This window comes from Aspergillus ibericus, assembly GCF_003184845.1.
Source record: "Aspergillus ibericus CBS 121593 unplaced genomic scaffold BO80scaffold_46, whole genome shotgun sequence".
NCBI classification, from domain to species: domain Eukaryota; kingdom Fungi; phylum Ascomycota; class Eurotiomycetes; order Eurotiales; family Aspergillaceae; genus Aspergillus; species Aspergillus ibericus.
Genome location: NW_020292144.1, coordinates 17,124 through 41,925, shown reverse-complemented (window position 1 = coordinate 41,925; position 24,802 = coordinate 17,124). Strand labels below are relative to the sequence as shown.

Below are 24,802 nucleotides of genomic sequence, written 5' to 3'. Positions count from 1 at the left end.
GGGGGGGGTACCATTTGCTCATTTAATGTGAAGGGGAGCCCGTTGTGAAAACTGATAAACCGATCCAAGCTGTACGCCATCCAGAAGGTCCGGCGCTGTTCCTCCAGCCCGATCCAATCTACCAACACCGCCTCCTGCTCGCGCGCCATCGTCACCGGACTGTTCGGATCGTCCAGCTCGTACAGCCGCATCCCCAGCACCAGCCGACAGCACCGTCCCGTGCTCATCCACGCCTGCAGCGCGGACACCTGCATGTACTCGTAGATACAGACCAGGATCCACGCCTGCGCCTGCTCGATGCTCGGCGCCTCCGTTTTCAGCCCTTGTAGGTCCATGGCATCCAGCATGCGTCGCGTCTCCGTATAGAGCCGGTCGCGGAGGGACTGGAACTGCGCCGACAGACTGGCAGCCACCGTCCACATCGCATACTGGAGGCAGGTCTGGGCCTCGGTCTTCTTGGGCTGCTTGGCCCACACGTGGTACCGCCAGCGCTGCAGGATGGGGGCGAACGGGTGCACCCGGTCGAAGTAGAGTTGGTCCCTGCATCATTAGTCGAGGATCTGAGGGGATCAGGGGGAGCGCAGATGGGGGACGTACAGATCGGCTCGCATCAGATCGGAGACCAGACCGGGGGGCCGGCTGGGGGAACCGGGGGAGCGTGGGGATTTGGAGCTGCGCTGGTCATCGGAGGCGGCGTCGGGCATCACCGGCAGCGGGTCGGGTAGCGGCGGCAGATCGCGGAGGGGATCCTCTTCACTGTCACAGTCCAAGACCGACCCGTCGAACAGACTGGCCATCTGATGGTTGATTTCGGGGTGTTGGTCGGCTAGGCATCGTTCCAGAGCAGCTGACAGGTGGTTAGTTAGCTGCATTCCTGCCTTGAGGGAATCAGCACGTACCAATTCGCGTCCGGAGCGTGCGTAATTGTCCCTTGCGGGGCCCTCGAGGCAGTCGGGTGGTGTTGATTTTGCACTCGATGCCCGTCTCGAAACAGACCTGACACTGCGGGCGACGTCGGTCACAGCGCACCTTCCGACGTCGGCATTCCTCGCAGGCAGATCCCGGTCGCTGACGGGAAATCGTGGGGGTAGAAACCATCGTGGCGATGGAGGAAGCCAGAGGGAGACAGGCACAGACAGACAACAGCGGGAGAGAGATGGGGATGGACGAGGTAGACACGAGTGGCCGGTGTCCTTATAGCCGGGGGAGCAGCTTATGTGATGGAGCCAGCCGACACCGTGGTGATAAGATCCAAAGAATGGGATCGACCCGCGATAGCGTGTTCAAGAGGGGAGTGCAGGAGGCAATGGACCGGTGGAGAGACGCTCGAGCAATGAACATCCGGCGTGGCTTACGTTGCTTTTTTGTCTATTAAGCTCATCGGCACGGTCAGAGGCCCGCCCGTGGGTATGAGTGGGTTCGGTGGATGATCTGCTGTGTGAACCGTGTGATACTGAGGGCAAACCTGCAGGGAGCAGGGCCTCAGCCTTCATCATGGCCCTCCGTTCCCATCCGGCCGGGTTCCTACCGGCCAGATGGTCACTGCAGGGTGACAGGATGCTGCCATGGTCCCGGGCCGGTTGGATTCAAGGCAGAGGCCAATTCTTCACGACCCAAAGGGGGAAAGAATCATCCCCCCAGATGTCTCGATCTCAGGAGCCACCGACATCATAATGTCGCAGAGGGCACCTCCGTCCAGCGATGTTCCCCCAGTGAGGCTTCTGGATAGCCCGTCAGCCAGCCACCCGGACGCGACGATGGGTCCAGCATGGCACTACACGATGCGACTACTGCAGAGGACAGTCCAGGGCCTGGCCCACCGGGTTGCGCAGAGGCCAGCAGCAGTCCCGCAGAAGCAAGCATATATGGGCAGAACAGGCAGGTTACAGGTTGCAGGTTGCAGGTGCCGCCGCAGCTGGAGGGCGAAATTGTTGGAAACCTGGCGGTGGCAGATGTCAGACGGGCGCCTGGCACCTGCAGTGGGTGCCGCAGCTGTGAGGGACGGTCCAACCTGAGGGGATTACAGTGCGACGGCGGAAAATAAGGGTTTGCTACGTGTGATGGTGGAGCCCTCAGGGGGGAGGAAGAGGGGAGGAAGAGGGGAGGCTAGTCGTCTAGTGGCAGGATCCGCATTGATAGTTGGGCCAGTCGGTCGGGTGGTCGATCATCATTGGCGTGGATGCAGCGATGGGCGAGGGGATCGAGATCTGAGCTGATGAGTCGGCTGGCAGTAGTTTCATCCTCCTGGTTGGATACGAAGGGTGGAGTTCCAGTGGGTCCTCGGAAATAGTCGCCTGGACGGGGGGCTCGTCAATAATCCTGTTCAATATACCTATCTAGAAGGGAAGTGGGAATTAGAAGTGGGAATTCGATCGATCAGCGGCGGATCCGCCCAGCTGAGGATCAACCTTCAAGCAGCCACTATTGATGCTTGCTTTTTTTCCCCTTTCGGGAGGGCCGACGCTGGCGCCAAAATTGTCAATGATCGAAGGATCGAGTTTCTGCACCGGAAATTGCTGCTGGTGCTGGTGCTGCTGGTGCTGCTGGTTGACTCGCCCTACAGTGGATTGCCATCTGGCCCGCTGGTAGTACCACTCCGTGGTGACCCTTCTGTCTGGCCGGGCCATTTATCCCTCAGCGATATACCTCAGCGATATATAAGCGCAGCCGTGATGAGAATCCACCACTAACTACTAGATAGTATGATCCCGACAAGCCTCTCGGCAATTCCCAATGGCCCACACTCAAGACCTTCTGGGCCAACTGCCTATCCTCCAATCCTATACCCACCTGCTCCTGTGCTTCCCGCTGCCTACCCCCTCCACCATCCTGTCCACCCTGGAAGATGCCATCCAGCAACTCTTCACCCTCATCCCCATCCTGGCGGGCCAAGTCATCAACGAGGACGTCTCGGCCACCTCGTCCGGCACCTTCACGGTCCTGCCCATGTCCCCTCGCCCATCCCCCATCATCCGCATAGTTGACCACACCTCCAACCCCAGCGTCCCCAGCTACAGCAGCCTCCGCCAGGCGCACTTCCCGTCCCACATGCTCCCCGGGGCCCTCTTTTCGCCTCCCCGCCCGGCCTTCCCCATTCCCTACCCGGAAGACACCGACCCCATCCCCGTCCTCGACCTCCAAGCCAATCTCCTGCACGGCGGCTTACTCCTCACCCTTGCGGCCCAGCACAACATCATCGATGCCAGCGGCATCTTCCAGGTGGCCTCGCTCCTGGCCCGTCTCACCCGCGGGGAATCCATTCCCACGGCCGAGATCCACGAGGCCAACCGGGACCGGCGCAACCTGATCAGCCTGTACGCGGACCACGAACCCCTCTGCGACGACTACACCAACTATAAGCCCCCCACCATCCCCCGCGCGCCCCCCAATCTGACCGCCCTCTTCCCCACCTTTCAATGGGCCAATTTCCATTTCCCCCAACGCAGCGTGCAAGCCATCTATACCCTCGCCGCGCAATCTCCTTCCGACTCTCACCACGGGGAGACAGTAAACATCACGCCCAACGACGCCCTCACAGCCTTCATCTGGCAACGCCTCACCCATGTCCGTCTCCAACACTCCTCCATCCCCCCCATCCCCACCACCACCATCGCAATAGCTCCACCCCCCATCTCCAAACTCACCCGCGCCCTCGACCTCCGACGCACCCTCCACCTCACCCCCGCCTACCTAGGCCACACTATCCGCACCGCCACCCTCCGTCTCCCCATGACGGATATCGCCACCCTGCCCCTCTCCGGCCTCGCGGATCGCCTCCGCTCTCAAGTCCTGGCGCTCCGCACCCCAGACGCCGTCCGCGACTATGCCACCTTTCTCTCCCGGGAACCCGATAAGCGAAAGATCGCTTACGCGGGGGGCGAGTTCAACCCGCGGACGGACTTTAGTTGTTCGAGTGTGGCGCATGTGGATCTGGCTCGGCTCGGACTGGGGATGGGGATGGGGGGGAAGAAAAAGGGGGAGGTCGTGGCGCGGTGTGAGGGGGTAAGGCGGCCCGAGGCGGGGGTGTTACCGGGGGGGTGTTATTTGGCGGCGGCGGGGCGGTGGTATGGGAATGGTACTGGGGCGGATGGGGAGGAGGAAGAAGAAAGAGGAGTCGAGGCGTTGATCTGTCTGGATGGGTGGGAGATGGAGGGGTTGAAGGCGGAGGAGGAGTGGAAGAAGTGGGTGGAGTTTGTGGGTTAACCCTCTCTCTCTCTCTCTCTCTCTCTCTCTCTCTCTCTCTCTCTCTCTCTGCGTGTGTGTGTGCGTGTGGTATTTCTGATGACATGAACGATAACGATCCCTAACTCATGACTTACGAAGATTATGATCATGATTATGATACGTGACGACGACAAAAACAGTATCAGCAACAGCAACAATAACAATACCATTTGAATGACCTAGCTGGTAGCATAATGAGTAGAATAGAGTAAAGTAAAGTAAAGCAGACTCACAAGCATCCATAGCCGATAATGCTCCCCCCCACCAAAACCACAAACCACAAACACAAACCACAAACACAAACTAAATCGTAAATCCACCATGCCACCTACCTTCTAACCCCTACGCCCTTGGTAGTTGGTAGTTGGCACCACGATACACTACACACTATAGAATCTATCTATCCTCACAATATACTACGATGCATGTCCCCTTGCGCTCTCCAGAGCCAAACTGGATCTTATCTAGTAGTATCAATCATCCCGCAATCCAACATCAACCTCATAGTGAAACAATATATAGTGTAGATTGAGAGTGCTCGATGAAGGGTGCTATATAGGACCCCACTTGATTTGATTGCGTGTGGCATTTTAAATTCTATTGGCTTTTTGTATGGCATTGTTGATAGTATATACTTTTTACTAAGCAGTATCTGTTTGGTGACTCGGTGTTGGGGGGATAATCTTGGACGGGTGATGGATATATGGATCATGAGGGATTCTCCGATATGGTTAAGGAATAGATGGCTTTCCTCAAGGAAATCAGTTTGCGGAATAAGGGTTGGAAAGGCGAGTGCCTCGTCGTCAAGACCCTAAACGCATCGCCCTACGAATCCCCTAACGAATACCCTTCCACCCACCCACTCAACCCCAACCCCACCCCCGCCACCCCACACATCACCCCCCAGAGCACCCGTAGACTCGCCGTATAACACTCCCGAAGGACCCGCGCCTCTTTCTCGCCCATCCCTTCCAAGAGTGTGACCAACGCCGCCGCATTGCGACTCACCTCTTCTGCTCTCTGTCCGCCCCACCCCTCATACTGATTCAACTCCCGGCGCATCCGATTCTGGAAGATCACACCCCCCACGGCAATCCCTACCGCTTGGCCAAAGGCTCGGAAGAAAATTACCATCGCCACGGATAGGGTCAGGTTCTCGGGAGTCGCGGACGCCTGCACCGCGCAGACGATCGCCGCGGTCAAGATCCCGAGGCCTAAGCCCGCGGGGATGTTGAGGAAGATCCATTTCACGGTGGGAGTGTCGACCTGAAGAAGACACAGGAGGCCGAGGCCCAGGGTGGAGAGTGTCCAGCCCAGGTACAAACCCCAGCGGTACCGGCCGGTGCGGGTGATGATCACGCCGCAGAGGATGGCGGACGGGGCGACCGTGAAGGTGTCGGGGAAGAGGGCCACGCCGGCCATGATCGGGGAGAAGGATTTCACGGCCTCGTAGTATAATGGCATGTAGTAGAGGGCGCACCAGAGGATCAGGCCTTGGAGGAAGCTGGCGGTGAGGGCGATCACGGCGCTGCGGTTTTGGAAGATGGAGCGCGGGATCATCGGGGAGGAGGGGATCAGGGCTTCGTAGATGCAGAAGGTGAGGAGTCCGGTGGCACCGAGGGTGAGAGGGACGAGGGTTCGCCATGAAGTCCAGCTGTACATGATTCCGCCCCAAGAGAGGGGGATCAGGAAGGACGAGAGGCTGCTCACGAAGAGAAAAGTGCCCGCGTAATCGATTTGAAGAACTTTCTGTCGGAGGGAGCCAGGGGGTGTGGGGAGGCGGAAGAAGAAGAGGACGCTGATGGTGGCGACGGCGATGAAGGGAAAGTTGATGTAAAAGATCCATCTCTGAGAGAAGCCTTTGTTAGTGGCTTCTAGCTGTGTTCATGAGGGACACTCACCCAGGTCACCTTCTCGGAGAACCCACCCCCCAATATAGGCCCCAACACGCTCCCTAGGCTATACATCGCACTGAGCACCCCGTAGTAGTTGCCGCGTAGACGCAGCGGCACCAGGTCCGTAATCAGTACTTCAGACAACACTGCGATTCCCCCACCACCCACCCCTTGGACGCAGCGTCCCATGAGGATGGTGGTGAAGGAGTGGGCCAGTCCAGCAGTGAGTGACCCGGAGAAGAAGAACCCGATTGAGAGCAGGATGACCGGACGACGGCCGAAGATATCGCTCAGGGCGGCCGTGAAGGGTTGAAAGACGGTCGAGCAGAGCAGAAAGGACGTTCCGCTCCAGAAGGCCTCCATCGCAGAGCCATGGAGCTCGCGTGCCATTTTCTTGCCCAGTTAGCGGGCGTCTCCAACTCGGTCAGCAACATACCGGCAACGCAACCGAGATAGAAGTGCCATCCAACGACACCATCAACGTCAACACCGCTAGCGTGAAGAAAATCACCCGGCCCAGCACCGGCAGCTTGAAATCTTCAAGCTGAGGGGCTGCACCTTCGGGATCCTTGTTCTTCTCGTCTTGGCCTTGATGCTCCACATGCTTCGACTCTGGCTGCTGATCCTGCCCATCCCTCACCCTGCCGACCTCGTCCTGTCCCGGGTTTCCCCCAATAATGCTGTCCCGAGTAACGTCCTGCATTTCTCTTTTGGTAATGCAACGCTCAGCGAGGCAGCAGCAGACTCAATGTCCGCACGCGATGGTAGCAGTAACCTTCGCCAGAAAGCCGTCTGACCGCCTGACCGTCTCCAAACAGAAAGACCAAATCGCAGCCCAACCGTACTACCCCCTGTTATACAAGCCCCTCGCTCAATATGCCGGAAGATTAACCCGTCCGTCTCGGAGCGGACCGGACAGCCGCATCGCAGGAACGGTGTAGCCTGACGAATACGTAGGACGACCGTAGACACTTGAGACCAAAGAGAATGAAACCCCATCGTTAGTCGGAGAATCTTTCACGCCTGTGAGCACTCTGTTGGGGGAGAAAGGGTCACGGCAGCTGCTGTTCAATCCCCTATTGCAATCCCGACGGAGGAACATAGCTTCGTTCGCCTAAGCAGATAGTCCTTCGCCGGGATAAGTTTCCGACAGGGTCAGTGCGACGGTGTGCAACGTTCTATTCCTTCAAGTGAGTCAAACAGAAGCGAAACACCCAAGGCTGCCACTCGCTGTTGCCTAACCCCTTGGTTGGTGACCGTGCTGGCCTGACGCCAGCTGCACAACAGTCAGTAATCAGGAAACAATAGCCCTTTTTGGCACTCTTTGATCAAGAGGTGCGAGAGGCCTCGGAAAAGTCGGTGGAATAGGCACCGCGTCAGACTATCCCCAGATGTAGATAGAAAATCAGAGGAGCACAATACAGAGCAATCGTAATAGCACACAACCATCAACATGTCTCAATCTGAAATCGACATTGCCATTATCGGCTGCGGCATCATCGGGGCTATCCTCGCCCTGGGCCTCATCAAGTCCAACGAGGCTCAGCCAAGAGCCAAGCTCAACATCAAAGTGTACGAGCAAGCCGCTTCCCCTCGCGAATACGGCGCCGGGATTGGCTTCACCGCTACGGCACGAAAATGCATGACCCTGATGGACGAGCGCATCGCCGACTGTGTAGGGGTGGTGGCAACGCTGAATGGCGAGCCCGAAAATCCCGACTACAGTATGCGCTTCGTGGATGGCTTCCGCACCTTCCCAACTCCCCAGCATGAGGGATATGGAGGACATTCCCAGACGGCCGAAGATATAGAAGAGGACGTATCCATCCACGGAAAAGTGTATAAGCTGTATGTCGGACCACGCGGGTTCGAAGGGTGCCATCGGGCGCAGTTCCTGGCGGAGGTCATGAAGCTCATGCCGGAAGGGATCGCGCAGTTTAAGAAACGGGTAGAGGGATTCGAGTATCTAGAGACTGGCAGGGTCAGACTGGACTTTGCAGATGGGGAGCAGAAGGAGTGTGACATTGGTATGTCTTACCTTCCTTGTATCCTACGCAATGATGTTTATGTGTAGTCATCGCTTGCGATGGCATTAGATCCCGAATGCGCGAGCTGCTCTTCACGCCGGCCTACAATGCACAGTACACCCACCAGCTGGCTTTCCGCGGGCTGGTGCCCATGGACGCGGCAATCCAGAGACTCAGTCGGTACCGCGCGCTGAGGCAGCACATGCAGTGTGGTCCGAATGCACATATCATGCACTTCCCGGTCGCAGGGCAGAAGCTCATGAATGTGGTCGCATTTGTCCAGGATCCGAATGAATGGTCTAGCACGGGTATGACTACCCCAGCCCAGAAGAGTGAGGTTGTGGAGGCGTTCCGGGAATGGGGTCCGTTTGTGCGCGCCCTGATCGATCTGCTCCCCGAGAACTTGGACAAATGGGCCGTCTTCGATACGTACGATTGTCCTATACCAAGGTATGTAGAGCATCGGGTCGCTCTGGCTGGCGATGCAGCCCATGCTTCATCACCGCATCACGGGGCTGGCGCAGGCATGGGGGTCGAGGACGCGTTGGCATTGGTGGCTGCCTTGACGAGAGCACGAGTGGATGTCGATCGGGGCGTGGCAGTGGGGAGGACGCTGGAAGCGGCATTGAAGGCATATTCTAAGGTGCGATATGGACGGTCGCAGTGGCTGGTGAGGAGCAGTCGCCAGCTGGGCTGGACATTTGAGTGGATGAACCCTGACACCGGGGCGGAGATGGATCGTGCGTTTGTTGACATCCGAGACAGGAGTCATCAGGTGTGGCATTTCGACGTTGAGGGCATGGTGGCTGAGGTGGAGCGAGAATATCGCCAAATGCTGTAGTATTTAAGTTATGATTGTTGTGGATTGAGGTGATGAGGAAAGAGGAATGGGAGACAACTGAAACAAACCAGGGTCAGGTGATCCGCCAATCAGCCAGTTATGATTTATCTCTAGTTTATATGCCGATATTTACACCTCATGCCCTCGCAGCATCTTCCCCAGTATTGGACTCTGTGTCCGCTCGTATGCCTCCCGGATATACGCCTCATCCACCGAGAAGGGCCTTGCCATTACATTCGGAATGTACCGCCCTAGTGTCTCCATGTCCACATTTCCCTCCAGAAACCCTGGCTTCAACAGGCACTGGCGGAACCGATCCACGGTCGACCGCAGATGGCTCGAGTGGAAAGGCACATCGATGCCTTCGAGTGGAATGGTGGCCTGACCTCGCTGGAGCTGGATCGGATGGGGGAGATCCTGTGCCTCGGAAAGCAGCTGGAGGATGAGACCATCCTCTGCCGTTCCCTTCGACCCCAACTCTTGTCCATTCGACTGCGCGAGGTAGTCCATCAGTCGCCCAAGCACCCAAAGATTCGTCACCTACAGACATCATTAGTATATAAGAAGGTGAAGAATCATGAAAACATACCGTGCCTGAACACACGTATTGCTCCCCCTCCACGTTGTAGTTGACAACCTCCAGCAGCTCCTGGCTGGCGAGGGCAATCGCTCGAACCAAGTTACCCAACCCCGTTTCGTCAAGGACTGAACGGTTAGCTTTCAATCTACCCAGCCACGGCGTCACTTACATCGGCCAACACGCTTGGGATTCACCGCCACCATCCCATAAGCGGCACCCTGATCGCCTCGCGACACCGAAGCCTGCATCATGAGACCCCGGTAAAATGCCAACTCCGCCAATGCCCCCATGGGTATCGAACTGGACAACGCCGACAGAGCCCCAAACTCTCCGAGAGAATGACCGGCATACATCGCGTTCGGTGATACATATCCCTTGGTACGCAGATCGGCTACTGCCGCCGCCTCGAACAGCAAAATGGCGGGCTGAGCGAATTGGGTGGAGTATAGCAGTCCCCTTGGATCGGTAAAGGTGTACGACGTCGAAGACGGAGTGAGCCCCGGGAGAACAGGTGTCTGCACGCGTGCCCCATCAGCCAACACCGTCTCCGTCGTAATAGCGAGATAGTTCTCTCTGATCTGGCGGCCTCGCTTGCCCCCAAAGTGCACTGTAACGGACTTGGGGTTATTCTTGACAATGTCCAGGACGGACCAGCCTATGTTTGTGAGCCATTGCCACTCTTCAGACACATAGTACGTACCATACGATGCATATAGCTGCCCGTCGATCCCATCCCACATAGCTTTAGCGACCGTGCTTGACTTGTACAGGTCCATCCCCATTCCCTTGCTTTGGCTGCCTTGGCCCGTAAAAAGATAGGCGGTTGCAGGCTGGTCTATAATGGCTTCTGCTTCCAGTACCCGTTCGTGGCCTTCTTTCCGCACAACATCTACTGCAAACCGCATGCGCCCGTCAACCATTCCCGTGTGCTTTAACTGTATGACCAGCCTTTCCAGCGGCATAACCATGCCTGTGAACTTGGCTGTGAACCGTCGCAGACGCGAGCGATCGCCCTCGAGTGTTAGATGTTCCAACGCCGCCACAGCAATGCCTGACGTGCACATGCCATGACACACTGTACCTGGGAGATCGGCTAGAGAGGCAAAAATTGTTGACACGTGGATTGGGTTGAAGTCGGTGGATATCTCAGCATACAATTGATTGCTGACGGGCATTTGGACCTCGACAGATGAGAGACCAGACCACCCTGGAGTGCGTAGGTTTGTCTGATTGCTCCAGGGTCTCGCCTTGCGCTCGAGAAATTGCAACACCGGGTTGCCGGCGCACTTGTCGCATTGAAAGCTAACGACTCCCACTTCTCGCCCAGGACAACCCGGGGCAAGTAAGCAAGCGGTACCCGTAACACAAAGTCTCTTGAAGTGGTCCTCCTTGTCCTCCGCAAGGGTCTCTACATTGAAGACAACGCATTTGCCTACAAGTGAGCCGGCATTCTCGTGTACATGAAACCACCGGCGACGTCGAAGGATGGCTTCGTCCAGGTTGGATTCCAATTGAAGATTCCATCTCGATTTGAGCCGTCTAAATGAGGATCCTCCTTGGAACAAACCGCGATACAGGAAACTGGAGGTGACTGTCATGACTGCTTCCCCGGAGCGGATAATCTGAGCCTCGACAACCACCACCTTGCCTGCATCCTCCACATATGCAGCCTGCACTTGGGATTGGCACCGCACACTATCCCCAACGCGCAACGCATTTGCGCCGGGACAGTACTCGAACATATTGGAACGGTGGACCAGATGCAGTAGGTCACCGTCGAGTTCTCCGACAACCAGAGGCCTAGTGATAACGTCCCACGCAATGATTATTCCGGTGCTAATTGGCAGCACGTCGGAGATTGGTATTACTAGCCGCGGATCGGGGAAGGCCGGGCCCACGGCCGCAGCCAAGTCATCCAGCAGTTCGCGTGTGAGTGTCAAATTGCGACCATGGAAAGTGTCATGGATACTAGATGGAGATCCGACACTCTCCTGAAGCCAAAGCCTACTGTAAAAGGACTTGATTTGTGCATTGCGATTCTCGGTGATCTCGCTCAAGCCAAACGGAACACCCCTGGGATCGAAACGATACACCAATTGAAGTGGATCGGAGACCTGGGGAGGATAGAGATCCACTCGAATATCGATGCCATCCAGGCAAGATATCTTCATGAGGGAGGTCGCCTTACATGGATCTTGAACGGTGACACAAACCTCCGACCGGTCAAAATCATATCGCATGATCGTGTCGGGATACGATGCGACAAACTGCCGGAACGGGTTTTTTTCTCGCAATCGACCCCGAAAGACCATCTTGTCCCCGAAAATGGCGCGCACCCACGCCGGCCAGCTTGGACTGGTGCTCAGGGCACCTGCAGCCATTGACACTGTGCGATCTTCGGTGGGTTCCGAGATGACGGTGGATGAGAGGGAGAAATCCTCGATGGCGATTTCTTTGACACCCGAAACCGAGGACCACGAATCTGGTGTTATTAGTCCGCTGCCCGAGCCAGGTGTTGACTCTTCCGAGCTCACGTCACGCTGCAGACGTTCAATAAGTCCTTGAGTGATCGTATCTAAAATATCCTTGACCGACTCGTCACATTCAAGCGAATATTGAGCTGCCACAGGACCGTGGAGGATGCACACCCGGTCTGCATCTTGGTCCACGACAGCATCAATATCCTCGGCCTGCCAAAGCGAATCTTTCTTGAAAAACAACTCGAAGTCTTCATCCAATGAAGGTATAAAGTTGACGGGCTTCTGACCTGGCATCTGGCTTCTCAACAGAAAGAAGGACACATCCTCCGGGTTTAACACCTCATCTGCGGCAGAAGGACATGCAACAGCAAATGCACTCAGAAACCGTGATGGGCTTTCTAAAAGGACTGACCGTGAAAGGGTTGCTTCCTGACTGGCAGTACCCCGGGTTAGGCGCTCCAACGCACGGGAAGCAACATCCATCGTGAAGTCGGCATATGTTGGGTCGATCCATCGTTCTTGGTGATGAACGTACATTAACTCAACCAGGCGAGCTAGAACTTCAGTGTATGTCATCTCGTCCAGGTTGACCACGTCACCCATATCGTTGCGGCCAAACCACGGCTTTGCAAAGTCCGCGTTCAAGCGCTGTATAATTGAACTGTGGTGCTTTTCCAAGTAGGAAACGCGGTCCTTCCGAGGCAGGCGGAATACAGTCCGGTCCATATCTGCCCATAGCCTGACGCCCCTGGTTGCGATCTTGTGAATCGGTTCACCCATTTCAGACTGGACTGTGATCACCCCACCAGCAGGTCCATCGTATGTCTTCTCCCACTCCCAGTCCGGGACACCGGGAGTACTAACAATGATGTCTTTGACGGCTGATGAGGTATGGGCTTCCCGCGCGACCATCAAGCGACTTCCCAGTAGCACTCCATCAAAAGGCATGCATGGATAACCTAAGGACAGCGCCCATTGACCGCTTATATAAGGATAAATACTATCCCGATTTCCAAACCCACTCCCAGCTACCAGATATATATTAGACTGCTGTCGGATGAGCCCGTAGGTGTTGAGAATGGGTGTGTAGAAGTCCTCAAAAGAGTGATGACCGCCTCCACGCCCACCCGTCCATTGGAGGATAATTGGGAAGTCGGGATGTGCTTTAGCAATATCGACCACCTGTCGTATCGTCGCCACTGAACTAGGCTTGAAGCTAATATGACGCAATCCGATCGTTCGGATATACTCAGATGCTATCTCTAAGGAAGGGACCCCGGCCCCGATCGTCAGCCCGTCTATAGGAACTTGGCTGTGCGATAGGCGACGTAATAGTGCAATCTGCCAGCACATTGCCCGGGGATTGGCATAGATGAGATTGCAAGTGACGCCTCGACCCGGGGCGATATTAGCGACAAGTTTATTGATAGCAGCTGCCATATCAGAGCTGTTGCGATAGCCACCACCCGCTAGTTCTGCGTGGTACCCAGCGTTCATTATGGCGGAGACAAAATCCCAAGGGACAGTAGTCGGTGTCATGCCGGCTGCAATTACGGGAGGGGTTCCCAATAGGCTCGTAATGCGCGTCTCCAGGACCGCCGACCCTGTTCCCAACCGAGGCTGGAACTGCTGGGCCCAGCTCTGAAGCCTTGTCGATGAATCCAGGAGGCGTGGAGAGAATAGGTCCCGCATGGTACCTATCTCGGGATCGCGCGAGTCGAGATCGGCGCCCTGAATGATTCGGATCCCCTTTCCTTCCTGAATCTTTTTCACCATTGCCCCGAGCCCGCCACGATCGAATACAATGATATGTGATGGGGCCTTGGAGGTGCCGGAAATGTATTGTCCAGATAATGCTAAAGGCCAGTCACAAATTTCCCGAGCAATGGCATCAAGCACTGCATGCAATATGTTCCCGCCCGCCTGTCGAAGGTCCTGTCCAGTGAGTGTGTGGTATACGGGAATCTTAAGTTCCCTCGCCGCGATCCGTCGTTCAGAAAAACGTCTCCTGAGTATGCGGGCCGCTTCGTCCAGGTACCGGGTATGGAACGGCGTACTGATCGGAAGAAACCCGTAGTGAATGGATGGCTTTCGCCTGCTGAAAGGGATCCGGCTGGGGTCTTTATCGGGGCTCGTAACGGTTGAGAGATAGCTGCTCACATGTACCAAAGAGGCCACTGGGCCAGCCACCACAAATTGGTCCCGAGAATTGATTAATGCTATCTGAACTTGCTCAGCTGCCGGCAATGTTCTGTTCAGGTGGGCGAGAATGGAATCCAGATGCTCCCTTGTCACTCCCCGCACAGTAAGCATATAAGCAGGCTCGGTATGGAACGCGCTGCGGTCAGAAATCCTGGTAACTGGCGAAGTACTGCTTGGCGCACCACGATGGCATTCCCACCCAAGCCAGAATAATGCTTCAATGGCCAGGTGAGAGTTGGCATAGAAAGAGTCCCACGAATCGCACATTGCCATGACAGTGGCCACCAACAGACCTTGAGAGTGCCCAGTTGTGGCAGTAAACAGCGCACGCAGGTCGCCTGGATTCATATTCAAGACACGACAGGTGACCATGTATCGAGCCAGGCTCAGCACCCCGATCACCGGGACACTGATCGGAGCTTGGGCTATGTCTTCACAGTCCGGTATAGTAGATTTGTCATTGATCCATGTCATCAAGTCCAATGAACGGCCACGATAATGAAACCAGGAAGTTGGAATCCTGGACAGTTGGTAGAGTAGTGTCGCTGCTTGCCCGAGGAAACGCTGAAGCATCGGTCTGTAAGAGGTATACAATTCTGCCAACTCATGGACACACGTCCGACTTGCTTCTCCTTGGCCGCCGAATACAGCCATCAAGTGGAAACCACTCCTCTGCACGTGGTCAAACAGGGCACTCACCGGCCTGCACGAAGAGCCAGCCGAGCTCCCAGGCACTACATCTCCGCTGGCTTCAATGGCACGGTAATAGATCCCGAGCCATCGCTGTCGTTCGCTAGGAACAGTCGTCAACCGCGCCACGAGGCAGTGTATTTCGTTTTCTTCGTGCAGGAATTCAGTATGGAATGCCCGCACAACTGCTGCCAGTGCAGACCTGGATACGCATTCTTGGTCGAGAAGAAACTCAATGAAGGCCAAGCATAACGCAGGAGGGGACTGGGTTGTCTCCCTGTTTAAACCCGACGGCAGTGAAGACACGAACTCTGCCTTTTGCAATTTTAGGGACTGAAAATGCGCGGTAGGAATGGGCAAGACCAGTCTGCTATCCTCGAGGTGGAAAGTAAGATCGACCGTCGGAGGCCGTAACGGGGACGAAACCTGAGAAATTGGCGGCGAGGAGGGAGACAAAGTAGCAAAGACATTTTTCGCGGCCGACGATGCCACATCAGCCGGTGGGATATCCTCCAGGGCCATGCCGACCTTGCCAATGCACAACGGAATCCTGCCAGGAACAGAGTTGTCAGTGGTTCATTGTGGATGATATTATGTCTCGACATCAATCCGCGGAGGCAAAGGAGGGAAACCTAACATCTTTCCACTGTACATCCTTAGGCTTTGGCGGTGGCGCGTCTGATTAGTTGGAAGCTCCCCCTTCGGCAATTTTCTCCACAAGCATGCAGCTGCATGGCTGATCCGGGGTGGCAGGGACAGAGGCTGCTCACTTTCTTCTGCAGGTCTTATTGAAGAAAATTTCTGCCTGGCCGGAGTTCGGCCACAGTAGAGTGCTTCCCCTTGATAGGCTCACACCTGCATCCGTCCGGAGTTTTGCAGACGGAGTTTTAGTACCTGTTCACCCGGAAACCATTGTTCATCTTAAGATGATCGTTGACTGGGGTACGGGTTCAATGGGACCAACACCTGGGAGTATGACATTGTTCGGTCTAGGTTCTCGATGAACGCAATGAAGCACCCATACATAAATCTGAGTCGTCCAGGATATCCTACCCCCATATTTGCGTCTGAACTGGTCGTTACAACGGTCGCGCACTGCGCAGGGGATGGTGGACCATCGATGAAGGCCTGGCCAATATCCTTCCCTTATTTGCATGCCTGACCATTGAGGCGTTGGTATCATATATCAGCCGTGAGGTTCCAATCAGCTGGTTGAAGATATCTTAGCCAGTCCAGGGTTGTTCCCTATGGTTCTTCTTGGGACCATGCCTCCCTCCGCCAGCGACAAGCCAGTTACTGGGCAGGACCAAAATGACCTGGCATACAAACTGTTTATCGAGTTGCTTTCGTAGGTCTTCTGTGTGTTACGGGTACAAAAGTCGTGTACCAGACTGACGAGGTAGATATCAACTAGCGTCTCCAGTACGATGGTAGGTGGCCAACACCACACGGATCGATAGTACAGCTGTTAAAAATGACCAGGATCGAAACGCAGCACGCGCTGCTTCGGAAACAGTCACCAATCCAGCGATTCATTGAGATTGGTCCCCGCAGCACACTCGCAAGGATGGCTAGAAAGTCCGCCGCCATTCATCATGATCAGCATGCTCCATCACAATGGGCCCATTTCCAGTTTCTTTCATACCAGGACGACCAGGACAAAATCCTATATGAGTATCCAGACATCACGTTGCCGATACCAACGTCGAAACCAACCGCACTAGCGCCTAATCCCGCGCAACTGACAGCTAGTATTCCTCGGTCGGAAACTGAACAAAGTGCAGTACCAGGGCCAGCACCAGTATCATCTACTACCGAGGCATTGGGACACGTACCTAGCGCTAGAGTCTCACTTTCGGCCCGGCATATTTTGCTCGCAATGACGGCCCAGAAGCTTCGACGCTCTTTCGACCAAGTACCACTGGAGAAGACGATTCGCGATCTATGTGGAGGTATGCTTTAGTACAGTTCCATGAGATCGCAACATACTTATTATTGCAGGCAAGTCAACTCTTCAAAATGAGCTGACAGGCGACTTGGTCGCGGAGTTCGGACGGATTCCAGAAGGGGTGGAAGACATACCCTTGACGGTCATAGGAGAAGCACTCCAGGGAGGGTTCTCAGGAAAGCCGGGAAAGCAGATGTCGGGGTTGATCTCCAAATTTATATCCAGCAAGATGCCTGCGGGCTTTAATCAAATCTCTGCACAGGACTACCTACAGTCGAGATGGGGCCTAGAAAAGGCCGAAACCATCGTTCCTATATGCCTTGCCATCACTGCGCAGCCGCTAGCCCGACTGGCGAATGCGGATGCCGCACAGGCATATCTAGACAATATAGTTGGCCAATACGCGGCATTTGAAGGGATATCCATGGTACCATCAGTAACACACGCTGAGAGCGAGGCTGCAACGGGCCGGTCTCTAATAGACTCGGCAGCACTCGATACACATCGGAAGGAACAGCGAGATTTCCAGCACAAGCAGCTTGACTTGCTTGCAAATCATTTGCACATCAATCTTGATACCATTGCAAGTGATCCTGCGCGTTCGTGGGATGGCCAGACAGGCTTGCAAGAGAAACTAGAGCAATGGAATGCGGAATTCGATGAGCAATTTTTGCAAGGTATTCGGCCCATTTTCAATGCCAAGCAAGTCCGGCAGTATGACTCTTGGTGGAATTGGGCCCGGGAAGATCTTCTTCTCTGGCTGAACACTTTACAGAGTTCAGCAGAAGTTACGATTCATCGACGGAGTGATCGCGTACGGCGGATTCTGAATCGGTGGGAGCCCAGCTGCACGGATATTGTCATGGCTCGACTGGAAATGATGTCCCCTGAGCCAGCAAGCGGCGATACTTTACCTCAGACGCGTGCCATGGGTGCGATGATGAACGAGATCTTGCAGTTAGGCATTGAGGCCCAATTCAGCGACCCGGCATACATTCACACACAACCCCCTCTAGGACCAAGAACCACCATCTCAGCATCGGGCCACCTCGTGTATGAAGATATAGTTCGCTCGGTAAACAGCTATCCAGAGATTGTGCGTCAAGTGCGCATATCTCCAGCCAGCTCAACGACTGCTATTCCTTTCGTGCATCTCAAAGCGCGTGGCGACGGACAAGATTGGAAATACGATACCCAGGCGACAGAGATACTCCATAACATGTTGGATGTGGGTGTGACTACTGGATTCAGCTACACCGGCAAGACAGTTCTCGTCACAGGTGCTGGCCCCGACTCAATAGGCGCCTGCATTATCCAGGGCCTTTTGGCCGGTGGTGCTAAAGTTGTCGTCACCACTAGCCGCGCGGTCTCTGGAAGCGCCATGTTCTATCGGCAGCTGTTTAGGAGGTACGGGGCTCGAGGTGCAGCTTTGACGCTGCTCCCGATGAATCAAGCCAGCAAGCAAGACTGTGAGGCCTTGGTCGAATATATCTACGGCGCAGACTCTCCTATAGGTAACGACTTGGACTGCATCATTCCATTTGCCGCCATCCCACAGACGGGTGAGCCGAACACCTTAGGCAGCCGGCAGGAGCTGGCACTTCGGGCAATGCTTGTGAATGTGCTGCGGCTGATAGGTCTTATTCGCCGCGAAAAGGAGAAGCGACGCATAGACACCAGGCCTACAATGGTCATTCTACCAATGTCCTGCAATGAAGGTACGTTTGGTGGAGATGGCCTCTATCCAGAGGCCAAGGTCGGGCTCAAGACGTTGTTCAATCGTTTCCACTCTGAGAGTTGGTCAACGTATGTTACCATTTGTGGGGCAGTCATTGGATGGACCAGAGGAACCGGATTGATGCGCTCATCGAACATGATAGCAGCCGAAGTTGAAAAACTTGGTGTTATAACCTTCACGCAAGACGAGATGGCTTTCAATATCCTAGCCTTGATGACACCAGCGATGGTCTCATTGGCTGAAGAGACACCTATATATGCGGATCTAACGGGCGGGTTTGGGGCCATGTGGGATGCCAAGGAACATATCGCAGCAAGCCGCAAGACACTGGCCGAAGAGCTCCGTTTGCAAACTGCCATGGCAGAAGAAGACGCCCATTATGAAACCACGATTCAGGGATCGCATAGAAGATCTGAATGTTTTGAGGCAGACAATCCAGTCGAGCGCGTGAATCTGAAGATTGGATTCCCACCTTTGATGTGCCATGAAGAAATAACAGCGGGTCTCCCTGATGTTCAAGGGATGATCGACCTTTCACGCACCGTCGTCATCGTGGGATTCTCCGAGCTTGGACCATGGGGCAGCTCTCGCACACGATGGGAGATGGAACACCAGGGTCAATTCTCATTGGAAGGATATGCTGAAATGGCGTGGATAATGGGATTGATCAAGCATGTCAATGGTGACCTCAAGGGGCAGCCATATGTTGGATGGATTGACGCACAGACGGGTGACCCTGTCCGTGACGATGAAATCCCTGGGAAGTATGACCAGCAGATCATGAACCACTCTGGCGTCCGCTTGATCGAGCCCGACGCACTAAACCCCTATGATCCGTCGCGCAAGGAGTTTATGCATGAAGTAGCGATAGAGGATGACCTGCCGCCATTTGAAAGCTCCAAACCAGCGGCCGAGGCATTTAAGCTGCGTCACGGGGATCAAGTCTCTATCCAGCCAATCAAGGGCTCTGATAATTACCGCGTGTCTGTGAAGAAGGGAGCGGTGGTCATGATCCCGAAAGCAGTTCCTTTCCATCAAGTCGCAGGGGGGAAGATCCCCAGGGGCTGGGACCCCTTGCGATATGGCATCCCGGAGGATATTGTACAACAAAGTGACCCGACTACGTTGTATGCACTTTGCTGTGTCTCCGAAGCGTTATTATCCGCCGGAATTAAAGACCCTTATGAGATGTACCGACACATTCACGTATCCGAGTTGGCCAACTGCCTAGGCACAGGGGGTGGTACCATGAAAACTATCCAGAGTATGTATCGCGACCGTTTCCTTGACCGACCAGTCCGAGGGGATATTATTCTCGACCACTTTTCCAACACTATGGGCGCCTGGGTCAATATGTTGATCTTCTCTTCCACGGGACCATTAAAGACCCCAGTCGGCGCTTGTGCCACCGCCATCGAATCTTTAGATAGCGGCTGCGAGGCGATTCAGACTGGAAAATGCAGAGTGGCTATTGTTGGCGGTTGTGATGATTATGGTGAAGAGGTAGCGTATGAGTTCGCTAGCATCAAAGCCACAGCCAACAGCACAGATGAGTTGGCCAAAGGCCGTCGGCCAGGTGAAATTTCCCGCCCTACAACAAGCTCGCGTGGTGGGTTCGTGGAATCAGCGGGGTGTGGTGTACAAATCGTAATGGCTGCTGACCTTGCCCTGGAAATGGGACTACCCATATATGGGGTTGTTGCTTACAACCAAATGGCCAGTGACCAGATCGGGCGGTCCATTCCAGCTCCAGGAAAGGGAATCCTGACAGCGGCACGAGAATCAGTGGAAGCGCGGGATTCACCGTTGCTAAATATTGATTTCCGACGCACGGGATTCGAGAATGAGATGGCCGACATCTATCAACGAGAGCTGGACGGACGCCTTGACAAGATAAGTCGTTCTGAGGCTGCCACGCGAGTGATCGAGAAAGCAACAAAGTCCAGAATACGCGAGGCTCAGCACCGGTGGGCAAGTAATATCCGCCTCCAAGACCCAGGGATATCCCCCATCAAGGCAGCTCTGGCAACATGGGGCCTAACGATTGACGACATACGTGTTGCATCGACCCATGGGACTTCAACCCGCGCCAACGAGATCAATGAGGGTGAGGTGATCAACGCTCAAATGAACCACCTGGGAAGACGTAAAGGAAATCCGCTGTTGTGCGTATGCCAAAAGTCATTGACCGGGCATCCCAAAGCAGCTGCAGGGGCGTGGCAGCTGAACGGTTGCATACAAATGTTCCGCGAAAGCATCGTTCCAGGAAATCGCAATGCGGACAATATTGACGAGGAACTTCGCAAGTTTGAGCATCTTGTTTATCCCATGGACTCCATTAAGGTATCCGAGGTGAAAGCAACGATGCTTACCTCCTTTGGATTTGGACAGAAAGGTGCCCTGAACATCATGGTGGCACCCAAGTATCTCTTCGCAGCTGTACCAGTCACGAGCTTTGAAGAGTACCGGGCTCGTGTGACAAAGAGGCAGCGGACAGCAAATGCAGAGTTTGTCTCTCGACTGCTGAAGAATTCCCTGGTTCGGGTAAAGTCCGACGCACCGTGGAAGGGGCCCGAGGAGATGCGACGCGTATTTTTGAACCAAAACAGTCGCTTAACTACAGATCAATCTTCATTTACTGACGAATCGCGATCTGAAGCTCATGGCCCATGCATCATGGGCGAGCCAAAACCCAAAGATTTCCGGAAAAGGTCAGCGACGTCGGCCGTAGTTCAATCCCTCCTGGAAAACGTAATGCAGCGTGCCACCGCATCCTCACCCACTAGCGTTGGGGTTGACATCGAGGATATAATGAGCATTAACATTGAAAACCCAAATTTCATCCTCCGCAATTTCACACCTGCCGAGTGTGAGTATTGTTCCAAGGCCCCGAACCCACGCGCCTCATTTGCGGGTCGTTGGAGTGCCAAGGAAGCCGTCTTCAAAAGCCTTCAGACGTCTTCCATAGGTGCAGGGGCTGCAATGAACGAGATTGAGATTCTGGGGGCAAATGGAATCCCTTGCGTCATGGTATGTTGCCATGGTCATCCTTCTTTTATTGCAAGTACGAAGTATGCTAAGAACAATTAGCTCCATGGAAAGGCTCACGACGCGGCTGCGTCCAAGGGAGTTAGCAGTATTGAAGTGGCCATCAGTCATTGTGCTGAAACAGCGATTGCCGTAGCGCTGGCCACAAGAAGGCCGTAAGCGAGTGCCGAGGTTCATGGCAGGACGACGTTGTTAGTGATCATGGAGAGATTTTCCTGGACTTTGCTGGTTTCGAGTTAGCATCAAGGGGTACGCATAGGAAATTTGAGCAGCTAGATAAATTATCTGGCCCATGTGGTTTGGTGGATGATCCTGAAAGCTCAAGCTGAAAGGTGAAGGCTGAAAGATGAAGCTGAGGGCGGGCGACGACGCCGCGGGCGCCAAATGGCCTTTCCCCTTTGAGTTCGCGTGTCGCCAGGGCCCCAGGGCCAATCACCGCTCCGAGATTCCTCCCGCCGGGTGCGCGTCGGCTTTGTTTGGCTGATCAGCGGAGGACATGATACAGCTCGCCTAGGTACTCCGTAGACAATACTATGACCCAACTAGTTTACCAGTTTGCTTATCAGAAGAAAGGCCACGTGAAAAAATCTCACACAATATGGGAATGAACTAAATCGTTTCAGATACAAAGGACAAACCGCATCCTTCCACGCCTCCGCCCCGTCATCTCCCGCCAATTCATTTCACGTATACAGTAAGATCACCAAAAAAGTCTTCGAGGTCGAGGAGCGGCGCCTTGGTGTAATGGCTGACCATGTCACAAACGCGCTTCGAGTCGGGGTCTGTTATCAATGGGCTACCGCCATGAGTGACAGGGGACCCCACGTGAGAAAGGAGGCACTCACCCCATCCAGAACTCCTCCCCACTCCTTAGTCGCTTCCTCCATTGCTTTGTCTCTTCCCCTTCGCTGACAGTATTCCAAATCATTGCGCCCGGCCATTGGACATCGGCGACGATCTGTTTAACCGGTATATTGGGGCAGACGGAAAAGACCAATGTGAACTCGTCGATCTCCAGGAATCCTTTGGGATCGTTCACCACGGTGATCCCAATACTTTTCAGGAACTCCACATCCGTCTCATCATACCACGGATCCTGCGCATAACACTGGATCTCTTTTCCGTCATTGATTCCTCTTTCCTTCAAAGCTGTCGCCATGGTCGCGATCGCGGCGTGTTGGACGTATGAGCGCGTCGAAAAGTGGTCGTTTTGGACTTTCGCCAAGGTGCCTAGACCAAACGCGACGATCTTGTGAATGTGACACGAGAACCTCATGGTGGTCAAGTGGCTCTGCAGCTCCTGGCAGGTTCCACTTTCTAACCATTCCATGCGGGCCTTGTCGAATGCAGCACAGACCTCCTCGAGAGTGCCGTCCGGGTGACTCGGGTAGTGGGTGTACAAGATGGAAACAGGGGCCTGGTCGCTCAGGATCATGGTTGGAAACGAAGGGTGGATATACGTCAACAGCTGGATGCTCGTATAACCAATGCAATACGTGGTGCTGGTCCAGTCAGATGATGGCGCGCCTGGGTCTCTTCCCTGCAGGATGACTTACGCAAAATCCGAGCATATGGCGGGAACCTTGAGGCTATGCGTGCTTGGTACATCGTCCAAGTCGGTGATACAGACCTCCTCCTTTCCTGCTTCGATCTGCTGGTGAAGGCCTTCCAAGAGCGCACGAGGGAAGAGTAATTTCCCAGAGTTGTACAGCCGGACCACATGCTCCAATCTCTTCTTCAGCTTGGCCACTGTCTCCATATCCTCGATCGGACTTTCCATGTCCTCCACCCCGAGGTCGACCATCGGGCCCTGTCGGGACGCTTCCCCGTCAGCTTGGTGTTGGCGGGAAACTGAGGCTGAAGAAGACGGATATTCGATGCTTGCCATTGAGAGGAGCGCAGAACAATGCCCATGCGTAGTTGTCCAAGGCTGATCCCCATGATGAATTTATACAACGGTCCAAACGAGAAACCCATATTCTTTATTTTCTCCTCGATGATTGCCGTGCGCGCGGCTGGCTTAATTGTTTGCTCACGCCCAGGAATAGATAGCCGCATGGGTCTCACCGCTGTCAATCCCCGACGGGGGCGCGTCCCCGGGGCGATCCAACCTGTTGGGATTCTGATGGGGGTGTGATTGGTCGCCGCATGCCCGGGTAATCCTATTAATATCACCCAAACGGACAACCGGTGGTGTTTGGGCGGGAAATAGTGCGTTTCCAGAGATAGAACCTGTTGGCTGGCTCTAGTGGATTACTATACTAAGTAATATTAGGGTATTTATATCCAGATGCAGCCGCGCCGACGGGGGTAGCGACGACCAGGGTATTAATTAAGGATGATTATTTTAAGCAGTACAACTGACATGCATGTGGTTAGGGCTCCTTCATCTATATCTGAATTACATTGTTGCCTACTAGTATCGCCGGTTCAGCCTCGCCTCCTCTTGACAGGACGACCCCTAAGCGCCCGCGCCCAACAGTTCACGATCTACTGATTGGAGTTGTTGCCGCGACGTCATGCGCCAGGAATGCACGATCAACATCATGATTGCTATTCTGGTCCACGATTCAGCTACTAATGCAGTGCAGGCTTCAAATGGACGATCAAATATAATGTGTCATGCATCTATGACTCTCATCGGCAGATTCCGATGCTGTGCAGAAGCTAAAGTCTCTAAACGCGACCGTCTGATCTCAGGAGATCGTGTTCTGGTCATGAAGTCTTGTCTCTCAACATGTGTTCAGATTGCCCATGCAAACTTTCATCCTTGCCAAGTACCTGATCGATATATCACTGATACTAACGCTAGCCGCTTCAATGTGTAGCATCTGCTTTATCCAGTACATTCACCGTCGTATTTTCAAAATGAGGGCTTATTCTTCCTCGATATCAACGATGACGAAGATCCGCGATATAGTCGGAATGTCTCAACCCTTAGATTAGACACCTCGGTTTCAAATAAAAATGACTTCTTTATCGGTCAAAACCGCTTTTAGCTAGTTCAATATCCTCAGCAGTGGAACAAGCGTTGTCATTATGGCCCCATACATTTCATTTGCTCGTAAACGCTTCTGATGAGTTAAGTCTGTTATAATGCAGATGCATCGCCCTGCATGGACTCGGAGT

General features: G+C 54.4%; 8 protein-coding genes across 8 annotated transcripts in view; 4 read left to right on the top strand and 4 right to left on the bottom strand.

The window, feature by feature from the left end:
• BO80DRAFT_364221 (fungal specific transcription factor domain-containing protein) overlaps window positions 1–1,098 on the bottom strand; it is a gene marked incomplete at both ends in the record, with an annotated part of 2,055 nt that extends 957 nt beyond the window's left edge. Inside the window, 3 exons of the mRNA XM_025716142.1 lie at window positions 12–540; window positions 598–847; window positions 900–1,098. Of these exons, the coding sequence (XP_025571609.1) occupies window positions 12–540; window positions 598–847; window positions 900–1,098 (978 nt within the window). The remainder of the gene's footprint in view (window positions 1–11; window positions 541–597; window positions 848–899) is intronic.
• Window positions 1,099–1,331: 233 nt separating this feature from the next.
• On the top strand, window positions 1,332–2,184 carry BO80DRAFT_193650 (uncharacterized protein). The gene has a single exon (XM_025714135.1). It carries the CDS (start codon window positions 1,566–1,568, stop codon window positions 2,013–2,015), a length of 450 nt encoding a protein of 149 aa, XP_025571608.1. The 5' UTR covers window positions 1,332–1,565; the 3' UTR covers window positions 2,016–2,184.
• Window positions 2,185–2,733: 549 nt separating this feature from the next.
• BO80DRAFT_467872 (transferase family protein) lies at window positions 2,734–4,203 on the top strand (the record flags this gene model as incomplete). Its single annotated transcript, XM_025722889.1, has 1 exon — window positions 2,734–4,203. One exon carries the CDS (start codon window positions 2,734–2,736, stop codon window positions 4,201–4,203), a length of 1,470 nt encoding a protein of 489 aa, XP_025571607.1.
• An 846-nt stretch (window positions 4,204–5,049) lies between these two features.
• BO80DRAFT_504810 (MFS general substrate transporter) lies at window positions 5,050–6,822 on the bottom strand (the record flags this gene model as incomplete). Its single annotated transcript, XM_025724446.1, has 3 exons — window positions 5,050–6,072; window positions 6,126–6,512; window positions 6,556–6,822. The coding sequence occupies 3 exons, from the start codon at window positions 6,820–6,822 to the stop codon at window positions 5,050–5,052; spliced, it is 1,677 nt and encodes a 558-aa protein (XP_025571606.1).
• A 642-nt stretch (window positions 6,823–7,464) lies between these two features.
• Window positions 7,465–8,995, top strand: BO80DRAFT_482266 (FAD/NAD(P)-binding domain-containing protein). The gene is made up of 2 exons (XM_025723398.1): window positions 7,465–8,146; window positions 8,194–8,995. The coding sequence occupies exons 1-2, from the start codon at window positions 7,573–7,575 to the stop codon at window positions 8,985–8,987; spliced, it is 1,368 nt and encodes a 455-aa protein (XP_025571605.1). The 5' UTR covers window positions 7,465–7,572; the 3' UTR covers window positions 8,988–8,995.
• A 121-nt stretch (window positions 8,996–9,116) lies between these two features.
• On the bottom strand, window positions 9,117–15,632 carry BO80DRAFT_467870 (fatty acid synthase beta subunit; the record flags this gene model as incomplete). Its single annotated transcript, XM_025722888.1, has 4 exons — window positions 10,268–15,632; window positions 9,737–10,222; window positions 9,577–9,692; window positions 9,117–9,527 (listed from the first exon to the last, which is right to left on the bottom strand). The coding sequence occupies exons 1-4, from the start codon at window positions 15,459–15,461 to the stop codon at window positions 9,117–9,119; spliced, it is 6,207 nt and encodes a 2,068-aa protein (XP_025571604.1). The 5' UTR covers window positions 15,462–15,632.
• Window positions 15,633–16,235: 603 nt separating this feature from the next.
• BO80DRAFT_482258 (uncharacterized protein) lies at window positions 16,236–21,832 on the top strand (the record flags this gene model as incomplete). Its single annotated transcript, XM_025723397.1, has 3 exons — window positions 16,236–16,891; window positions 16,941–21,655; window positions 21,716–21,832. Exons 1-3 carry the CDS (start codon window positions 16,414–16,416, stop codon window positions 21,830–21,832), a joined length of 5,310 nt encoding a protein of 1,769 aa, XP_025571603.1. The 5' UTR covers window positions 16,236–16,413.
• Window positions 21,833–22,351: 519 nt separating this feature from the next.
• BO80DRAFT_496354 (SRR1 family protein) lies at window positions 22,352–23,653 on the bottom strand (the record flags this gene model as incomplete). The annotated part of the gene is made up of 3 exons (XM_025724014.1): window positions 23,230–23,653; window positions 22,519–23,175; window positions 22,352–22,469 (listed from the first exon to the last, which is right to left on the bottom strand). Exons 1-3 carry the CDS (start codon window positions 23,559–23,561, stop codon window positions 22,352–22,354), a joined length of 1,107 nt encoding a protein of 368 aa, XP_025571602.1. The 5' UTR covers window positions 23,562–23,653.
• Window positions 23,654–24,802: the final 1,149 nt, after the last annotated feature.

Bases quoted from the DNA above. Each gene is read 5' to 3' on its own strand.
- BO80DRAFT_193650 (XM_025714135.1), top strand. From the start codon at position 1,566: ATGGTCCCGGGCCGGTTGGATTCAAGGCAGAGGCCAATTCTTCACGAC.
- BO80DRAFT_482266 (XM_025723398.1), top strand. From the start codon at position 7,573: ATGTCTCAATCTGAAATCGACATTGCCATTATCGGCTGCGGCATCATC. The intron at 8,147-8,193 runs GTATGTCTTACC...GTTTATGTGTAG, and splicing joins GCAGAAGGAGTGTGACATTG to TCATCGCTTGCGATGGCATT.